The 10301-nt window shown below is 42.1% G+C and overlaps 1 protein-coding gene across 1 annotated transcript in view; it reads right to left on the bottom strand.

Moving 5' to 3' along the window:
• The window catches only part of Pus7 (pseudouridylate synthase 7 (putative)), a 63653-nt gene that overhangs the window by 51547 nt on the left and 1805 nt on the right, over positions 1–10301 (bottom strand). Inside the window, exons 2-4 of the mRNA XM_004634995.2 lie at positions 3456–3873; positions 1263–1347; positions 1050–1151 (exon numbers count right to left, since the gene is read on the bottom strand). Coding sequence (XP_004635052.2) covers positions 1050–1151; positions 1263–1347; positions 3456–3873 — 605 coding nt within the window. The remainder of the gene's footprint in view (positions 1–1049; positions 1152–1262; positions 1348–3455; positions 3874–10301) is intronic.

Genomic DNA, 10301 nt, shown 5'->3' with positions numbered 1-10301 from the left:
GTGGTTGGGATAGATGTATAGCTACATTCTCTTGATGAATGGAAGGATTTGTTCTAGTGGTGTTTGTAAACAGGATATCGTGTCCGCATCTTGTGCATCAATTAACCACTGGGAGGAAAGTATGCAGTGTGTTGATTGTTGAAACTGTCCTACCGATTTGGTTTGAGGCCATCTTGCTGCTGTTTCTCAATAAAATTATGGAAAAAAAAAAATTAAAGAAACATGAGCACTACAAACTTAAAACTCTGGACACAGGGTGTAGCTCAGTAGTGGTGTACAGTGTCCCTCCCATCCCCATTGGAGAAGGAAAAGGTGGCCACGCTTCTGTCCCATGGAAGCAGCAGAACCACCACCCTACGGTTCTAAACAGTAGATTTCATTCCTGATTTATGATCTTAAAGTTTTTGAAATAAAAACAAAACAGGGCTGGGAAGATAACTCGGCAGCATTAAGTGCCTACCTAGCAAGTGGAAGGTCCTGAGTTTGATCCCTGGTACCACAGGCCCTGCTGGCCCCAAAACCGGGTGTGGTGCCACATGCCTATAATCCCAGCACTGGGGAGGCTGAGACAGGAGGATTGCTGAGTCCGAGCTGGGTAGCAAGACTCTATACCAAACAAAGCGAAACAAAACATAAAGTTCTCTTTTGCTATACTCTTATCTAAACACACGTTTCCTGCTCCTAAAAAATTATTTGTACAATCCCTTTTCATTTAAAACAGGGAAAGGATACATTTGATTAAACAGTGTAAATTTTTTTTTTTCCAATACTGGGGATCAAACCTGGGACCTTCCACTTGCCAGGCAAGCCCTTATGCCACTGAGCTATATCCCTGGCTTGAAACAGTATAAATTTTTAATGAACACTTTTTTTTTTTGAGACAGAACTTCACTATGTAGTTTAGGCTGGTCTTGAGCTCAGGGTGATGCTTCTGCCTCACCCTCCCGAGAGCTGGGATTACTCCCACATTCAGCCGAACACTAGTATTTAGCTGAAAAGAAGCAACCAAAACCCTAAAAACCCTTTGATAAGTCTTTGCAACTGCTTACCTCAATGGCAACACTGGTTTCCTTATTTTTAAAAAGCTGGAGCTCCTCTAATTGCTGCTTTTCTTCAGTTGTCAAAACTGTAAACACATCTTCTGAAGGATCCTTTAAATTAACCATGAGAACTCACAGTGAGTCACACATAATTCAAAGACACCAACTCTAGGAAATGCTATTTTTCACAGAGGGTGCTTTCTGCTAGAGCACTACTTTTACCTCCTCATCCACTGGAACAGACAAATCATCCAAATGGCTGATCCGCCCATCTTTTCCTATTTCATGAACAACGAAGTCAGAATATCTGATAAAACAAAAATTTGCAGAAAACTGACATTTTACTTGTTAACTTTAGGATAAGGCTTTCCACCAGTACAAGAAATTTTAGAAAAAACTTGAGTGTAAAGTCAAGTTTTGTGTTTTTAATGAATGCTGGAGCACACCCAATTCAGGGTTCTTTGGCTTTTCTCCCCTCCTCCTCCCCATCTAGTATTAGGGAGTACAATAGGGACACACTAAGCTATATTCCCAGGGCTTCCCCCTCTATTTTGAAAAGGGATCTCATTAAGTCGCCTAGGCTGGCCTTAAACTTGCAATCCTCCTGTGTCAGTTTCCTGAATTGCTGAGCTGGGATTACAGGTGTGTATCATCATTCTGGCTTGGTTCAGGTTTTATACTGGATGCTTCTAGAAAACTCTTCCACAGAACAATACTCAGAAATGTCCCGAACCAGCAGGTCAGTCAACGAAGGTCACCTGGGGGAGGAGCGGGGAACTGAAGAGGGGACAAAGGACAGGAGACGCAAGAAACGTAGACATGACAGGATTCTGATCAAGTCTCATTTATTTAGGGGATGTGCTGGGTATATATAGTGGAGGCATAGGGAAATGATGTCGGCGGGTAAAATGCACAAGTAACTAGGCAACCGGGCTATGGCAGGAAGTCCCACCTCCCGGGCATAGCAGGAGACTTATGGGAAATAGGCGGGGTAAGAACTAGGAACCTAGCTCATCAGAGATAGGAGAGGAGGAAGTCATTGTCACTAATGACACTGATGCACCAAGAGAATTTTATAGGTCAGAGGCACTCAGGTGACCATTAAGGGCTATATGGTAGGGAGTCATAATGTGGCAGATTCACAGGATTTAGAAAAAGACTCACTTGCAATAGTATTGGAGGCCTGGAGTTATTGTGCCTCCCACACAGAAATGTATAAATAAAAGCTTATTAATGTTAGCAGAGATCAGACAGTCCACATAGAAATCAATCATAAAATAAATATAGTACAAGAAATGGCTGTAAGTCAGAACCCAGTAAATCTACCCTGAAGCTTACTGCCGTTAAATACTTTACACATATTATAGTCCTCCCAACAACTCCATCATGATATCTTGATCTATTTTTTGGGGTATGGATACCCAGATCAGAGGAGCTAAGTAACTATCAAATGGCTGAGCTAGATTTACAGCCAGATCCACTTGGCTCTGAAGACTATGTTCTTTCTACTATAGATGTGGCTCACTTAAGTGAGAGTTTCAAGATTTTAGATAAATTCAGGAAAAAACTTCAAACTGTTCAAAAGAATTTAACAAAGTGAACAGAATCCATCTGCGTAATAACAATGCATGTCATTGGGCAACTTTTTTTTCTCACTGACTTTCTTTAGCACCTTATTTTTTTTACCAAAGAAAATCATTTTTATTGGTACATTTTAGGTATATATAATAATCATCTTCATCATAGAGAATCTGTACCTGTACACAATATAACTTGACTCTTTTTTTCCATAATTCTATTGAGAGACATATAGCAATGAGACAGTTTCAAATCAAATTGGTATGACAGTTTCAGTACTTTGACTCTTTTTTTTGAAATTACTTTTATACATTTAAACAGTTCTACTAAGGTTCTTCCCTTGGTAAGAACTGGCTGGGATATAGCTCAGTGGTGTACTACCTGCCTGGCAAGCACAAACTTGTGATTTGATTCCTGTTACCAAAAAAAAAAAAAGAGAGAGAGAGAGAGAGAGAGAGAGAGAGAGAGAGAGAGAGAGAGAGAGAGAGAGAGAGAGAGAGACTATTTAAAGTATCAAAAAATGGAGTCAGGCATGGTGGTGCACCCCTGTAATCCCAGTGCTCAGGAGGCTGAAGCAGAAAGATTGCTGTTAGTTCAAGGCCAGCACTGGCTATAAACTGAGTTTAAGGCCAGGCTGACCTACATAGTGAGACCCTGTTTCTCTCTCCTGATCACACCATTTACCCATTTAGGCAGTTTTCTACCCTACTCTTCACTGAGCATAAGTATAATTATTTCTTGGGGTGAGAAAAAGCTAAATAGAAAAGTGTATTGTTGATTTCTTCCTAAAGAAAAAACTAATGCAACTAAATAACCTTAGATGTAAGCTAAACTTACCTTTCTTTCAAGATCCCTGAGAACCCTTGATGGGAACTCACAAACTTGGTGATGCCCACATCAAGCTCGGTGAGCCCATGCTTCATCATTTCTGCAAAGCTCTCTGCTTCTTCTTCTTCCTCTCCCTCCTCTGAAAAGCCATCTTCCTCCTCCTCTGCCTCCAGCTGGGCGCCCGAATTCTTTTCACCTTTCCCAGCACCGACATCTTCTCGTGGCTGGGGCTCTGTTTCGCTGCTGGGCAGACAGTCACTGTCCAGCCCACCTTCCGCTTTGAGAAGGCAGCATTCTGAGATCTTCTGTTTTTTTACCTCCTCAGCTCGGCCCACACAGTCATCACCTTCGACCACAAGGTACCCACGTTTCAGAGACGTGCCAGTCACTTCCATGTTTGAGACTCCAAGAAGACATTTAAGAGAACCTTTGAGGAAGGAGAAAAGAACTGAAGTAATAATTGCCTATAAGGAAACTGGTTTCAGCAAACAGAGACTTAGTTAATTTTCTTCAGAGAGTTCTAAAAGTCATTTACTAAAATGCTTCCTGATAGCAAATGTACTTTTGGTGGCATAGAAAATGGCACAATATGGCCAGGGAGATGGCTCAGGAGAATAGGTGCTTGCCTGGCAAGTGCAAGGTCCTGAGTTCAATCCCTGGTACCGCCAAAAAAGGAAAAGAAAAAAAGGGGCCAGGAAGATGGCTCAGTAGAATAAGTACTTTCCTAGCAAGTGCAAGGGCCTGAGTTCAATCCCCAGTTCCACCAAAAGAAAAAAAGAAAAAGGTACACTACGTCTGCACAGAATATAATGTATATAATTTGATGCAGAAATAATTCTTTTAGGGATCTAGCTTAAGAAAATAAGGGCCAGGCATGGTAGCACATGCCTGTAATCCCACCATCCAGGAGGTTGAGGCAGGAGGATCACTGCAAATCTGAGGCCATCCTGGGCTACATAAGCTGACCTGCACAAAACATGAAGAAGAGAATGAGGAGGAGAAGGAAAGAAGGAAAAAGAGGGAGAGAGAGAGGAGGAGGAAAAGGAAGAAGAGAAGGTTCTTAAAGCTTTAGCTAGGGCTGGTGAGATGGCTCAGTGGTCTAAAGCACCTACTTAGAACAAGCTTAGCAAAGTACAGGGACCGCAGTTCAATCCCCCAGCACCACATGCCAGCCAGCCCCGCCCCCTGGTGGGCTGAGCTGACCACACACACACACACATAAATAAATAAAATTAAAAAAAAAAAAAGCTTTAGCTATATGGATGATCATTTTTTATATAAACATTTAAGAACAGCAAGTCTTATGTACATAAACTGATCAATATGTACACACAACTGACTAGAAACTGGGAAAAGGGTTGACTTCCAGGAGAGGGTTGACATGACTGGGGGTAGTGATGAAACTTGCCATTGTCACTGAATAGCACAGTCAAATCATTTCAGTTTTGTTTCACATATACATACTATTTTTTAATAAAATAATGCAATGCAATAGTGTATATATACATCGGCTGACATGAGAGCATACTCATGCCCCACCACAACTAAAAACACAAGAGGTCAGATGTGGTGGTGCACACCCGTAATCGCAGCTACTCAGGTGGCTAAGGCAGGAGGACAGCAACACAAAGCCTGTCTGTGCCACTTCGTGAGACTCTGTCACAAAATAAATAGGTCTGGGGATTTGCTCTGTGTTCCCTGGGTTCAATTCTCAGTCACACACATACCTTACATGTGACTGGAAAACAATGTGAATCTACTTAAAGTGAAGAGATGGTAAATTTTGTTTCATGTATTTTATCACATACATCAAAAAAGTTTATTATTTAACTGGCCCACCTGCCAGGTAGTGAGTAAACATCTAAAAAGCCATATATACTTTCCCAGGGCACAGCAGCTCAAAGAGAGAGGTAAAGGAATGCCAATCAAAACAAATGTCTCCTACACTGGTGGTACAGCTTAGTGGGAGAACACCTGCCAAGCACAAAGAAGGCCCTGGGGGTGCAACACACAGCACCCCTCCAAGTATCCAAGACTACCTATACCTAATTTGATCTCATCTGACATGCTTGATGAAATAAAGACAAAAGTTTTTCCCTATTTTCAGTAAAAAGATACAAAAATGAACATAGAAATGAACATTATAAATTTCTGTAAGAAAAAGACAAGCAGGAAACGAGCATTCTATTTCTCTACAGCATAGTTAACAAGAAACCCACCTATACAAGCATCTATAACAAAATGATGTTTTGGTTTTTTTTTTTTTTTTTTGGTGGAACCAGGGATTGAACTCAGGCCCTTGCACTTGTAATAATGATGATGTTAATGACTCAATTCTAAGAATCCTTTTTTGATCTTCCCTCACTGGCAAAAATCAAGAATGGAAAGTTAAAAAAAAAACAACCACAAATGCATGTGAAAAGTAAAAGCAAAAACAAGAGGATCATGATGACTACAAATAAAATAACATTAATAGAAAAATTCAAAGCATTTTGTGAAGTTGAGGCAGGAGAATCTTAACTATGAACCCAGGCTGGACAACTTTATCTCAAGCTTGTGTCAAAACACAAATGGGATTGGAACTTAGCTTAGTGCAAAAGTCCTAGGTTTTATTCTCAGTATAGCCAAAAGCCAAAAACAATTAAAAGAGGAAACTTTTCCCTTCAGGCTGAGGACGTAACATGGGTATAGCACTTGCCCAGCATGCTTGATTTACCGGGACCTATGCTTAGCACTGCAAACAAACAAAGCACCAATAGCAATTTTTTTCGAAACACAGAAAATTCAAGAAGTGTTGGGGAGATAGGTCAGTGGTCTAAGTGCCTGTCTGGCAAGTGCAAGGACCTAGGTTCTACCTTTGACAACATGCAACCAGCTGTGGTGGGGCACACCTGTAATCCCAGCACTGGGGGGGCTGCCACAGGAGGATCACTATGAGTCTGAGCTGTGTAGCAAGACCATGGACCAAATAAATAAATAAATAAATAAATAAATAAATTTTTTTAAAAAGAAAATTTAAGAACCCCCCCAAAATTCAAAACAGAAGGCCATAACCAGTTACATAAAGTGATCTATGATTCAAATAAGAAAGCACTGATTCTTCATCCCAGGTAAGATGCAATTAAAAACAAATACTAATTATGAAATATTGATATTTTTCTCACTTTCTAACAGCAAAGCAGGACCACAGAGATAGCTCTTTGGACTAAGTGCCTGCTTAGGCAAGTGCGGGACCAGGGTCCGACCCTGGCACAACATGATATGCAGGCCCTGCCCCAGACACGTTGAGCCAGGGACCAAGACCTGGGCACGCTCCTGTAATCCCAGCACTGGGGAGCCTGAAAACAGGATCACTATGAGTCCAAGCTGTGCAGTGAAACCCTATACCAAATACATTTTTAAAAAAGCAAACCTGCCTACATAAAATGAATTTTAGGCCAGGTGTGATAGTGTACACCTGTAATCCCCGCACTTGGGAGGCTGAGGCAGGAGGATCACCACAAATCTGAGGCCAGCCTAAACTGCATAGTGAAACCCTGTCTCAAAAAGAAAAAGAAAATTAAATTAAAAGGCAACAGAGAGAGAGAGAGAGAGAGAGAGAGAGAGAGAGAGAGAGAGAGAGAGAGAGGCAACGGAGGATAATTAAGTGGCCCATGAATAAGATACTGGGTGCAAATTCAAGGAACCAGGGCTTACAACAGGACCATGGGGATGGAACAGTTACCAGAGTAGGCAGGCTCAGCCTCAGAGAAAACCAAATTAAAGATGGGCTATGAACACCTGAGCCAACTTTCCAAGCTGGAGAAAGAGTAAGGCATGGAAAGGTAAAGATGCTTCAGATGGGGCACACCATGTGCCTGGGCAAGGGCATAGAGGGCAGAGAGCACTGGCAAAACCCAAACTAATTCCTCCTCAATGTGGAAGTGAGTCTAGGGGGAAGCCAAGCCTGTGGGCAGGAGCCACACTGGGCTAGGTGGATGGAATTACAGTATATCCTGAAAACCAAGCCACCTTAGTATTTTTAGTTTTAAAAAGAAAACAAAACACAAAGAACTTCACAGTATCCTTTGAAAAGAAACTGGGGTTAGGCTGAAAACCCAGGTAAGAGGGTACAGCTATGCACTAGGAAAAAGACCTGTACAAGTTTTCTAAGGCTGACTCAAGAGGACAAAGGACATTGAAGAACACTGGGAACTGCTAGGGACAGGACTGTGAGAAATGCGTAAAAAGAACAATGCAGGTTGTTCTGTCTTGGGAACCTGGAGGACAGTGGAGTTCCCTGTGATATGGGAGCCCCAAAAACAGAGGCAAGTGGTGGAAAAGGAGGACCGCTCACAGGGCATGGAGCCACAGAGGCCATGAAGCCTAGGAACACCCACACAGAAATGTCCTGGAGGGAGGAGTCATCACAGCACACCGTGCACCTTCATCCAAACCCCCGAACTGGCTGCCTGACAACACAAGGTCCCCAGCTGCACTGCAGGATCTGCCAGGTCTTGATACTGTTCCTGAATCCCAAGCACTGAGCCAAGAGCGGCCAGCCACTGCCAAGCATACAGCCTGGCTTGGGCCTCTGTAGTCAGAATCCACCACCAGGATTTAGATCTGAAACAGCCCCCAAAGGACCGTGTGTGTGTGTGTGTGTGTGTGTGTGTGTGTACACGGATCACAGTGCTACAGCCAGCAAGGCTGTCAGGAGGCAGTGCCCCTTCCAGGCCTCCTCCCTGTTCTCCCTGCTTCCTGCTTCCCAACCACCATTTGAAGTGAGCCCCTCTTCTTGGCAGGCCCCTACCCCCTTGTCATTTCTGCATTTGAGTCAGCAGACCATAAGCTGACACTTCTAAAATGTGAGCCAAAATAAACCTCTCCTCTTAAATGATGAGTGTTGGGTACTTTGCTCAGTGGCAAGAAAGTGACTAAGGCAACCACTCTCCCATTATGAACAACAACAAAAGATCTCGCTCCAACTTGGAGCAGACCTAGATTTTCTCACTTATTAAGTGGGTCATTTAGCCTCTCCAATCCTTAGCTTGTCCATTAAAAATGAGAGACAATGTGCCCATAAGTCTGTAATAACTTCTTACCCATTGGCTGCTAGTATTTATCATGGTAGTTTACACAGAGTTCTGCTGGTGAGCCTGGGTAAGAAATTAAAAAGTACTTTTCATGTGTCTTCTTTTCTAGGCTAATGGTTAAATATGGCTGTCTCCAAAAATCATTTAATTTTAAGAGATACTAAAAACACTGCCAAAAGCTGGGTGTGGTGGCACACTCTTAAAATCCCAGCACTCAGCAGGCTGAGGCAGGAGGATCACCACAAGTTCCAGCCTCAGCTACATAGTGAATTCAAGGTCAGTGTGAAACTGCACAGGGACACCCTGTCTCAAAAATAAACACCTAAGGGCTGGCCAGATAGCTCAGTGGACTAAGCCCCTGTTTTGACAGGAGCAGGGACCAAGGTTCAATTCTGGTCCCGTCCCTGGGGCACAGTGAGGCAAGTCTGGAAGTAGAGGTGCACACCTGCAATCTGAGGCCAGCCTGGGCTACAAAGTGAGGTCAAGGCCAGCCTAAACTACATAGTGAAACCCTGTCTCAAAAAGAAAAAGAAAATTAAAAGGCGAGAGAGAGAGAGAGAGAGAGAGAGAGAGAGAGAGAGAGAGAGAGACAAACAACAAAGGATAATTAAGTGGCCCATGAATAAGATACTGGGTGCAAATTCAACGAACCAGGGCTTACAACGGGACTGTGGGGCAGGCTGAAAACAAGAGGATCACTCCAAGTCCCAGCTGGGTAGTGAGACTCTATGCCAAATACATAAATGAAAACACACAAACACAAACACACACACAAAAAAATTGCCAATAACACCAAATTAACAGGTATTTAATAAACAGGTAGTTCTTTTCCTTCGTATTTGTAGACATCTGTCTGATATCTCTTCTTAATATCTAATTATTGTAAAAACAAGCTTATTAACTATTTTGTATTTCACTTAAGTCAATAGCTCTACCACACAAATTATTAAATTCTATTTTCAGCACCACTGCCTACAAACCACTTAATATCTGCTTTGGTCATTTCACTCTCGTGGGCCTAGATGGTGAGAACATATTTTCTGAAACAGCTGTTCAAACATCTGAATTTGGAGCAAAATGCAAAAATCAACGTTATTGTAATAAGCTGGGGATATCAGGAAAATAGAGGATAAAACAAAATATACTTTTTAAATTGGGGGAAAGCGATCTTGGGAACCTGGAAGAGACAGAGAGGAATTCAACCAATGATTGAACTTCCACTGTTTCCAGTGCAAGGCCCAACATTACTTCTGTATTGAGGAAAATCCAAATATCCAACTATCCAGCCTTGAGGCTATGAAATCACTTTAAAAATGAGGATCTTTATAATTTTCAAAAGAAATGTTCTGCTATACACACACCCTCCACAACAGTAATAACAGTATCTTAATTGTCAAATACTCTACAAGAAAAGGGCTTGATCCATTAATTTCCATGAACTTAAAGTCCTGTACATTTCTTTGGCAGGAATCTTAAAATAATGTTTTTTCTTACCCTTCTCACTTCAAGGATTTTTTTTTGGGGGGGCGGGGGGCTGGCTCAGGCTGCCTGTGGAGCTGGGGATCAAACCATGGTTCCCTGAGCCTGACTGAGTTTACACAAGCAGGCACTTTAAACAACTGAGCTAACCCAAAAGCGCACCCTTCTCACTTCAAATGAGCAAAATAAAAGTATTACAATTTTACTAGTATTTCAAAATTATTTTTCAAACATTAGATTCTTCACTTAAGCTCTTAAAAATCCTCTACACACAACAAAATGAAGCTTGGCATTTTCAAAA

This window comes from Octodon degus, unplaced genomic scaffold, assembly GCF_000260255.1.
Source record: "Octodon degus isolate 3935 unplaced genomic scaffold, OctDeg1.0 scaffold00068, whole genome shotgun sequence".
In the NCBI taxonomy this organism is placed as follows: domain Eukaryota; kingdom Metazoa; phylum Chordata; class Mammalia; order Rodentia; family Octodontidae; genus Octodon; species Octodon degus.
The sequence above is the reverse complement of the archived record's forward strand: the minus strand, read 5'-3'. Positions and strand labels throughout refer to the sequence as shown.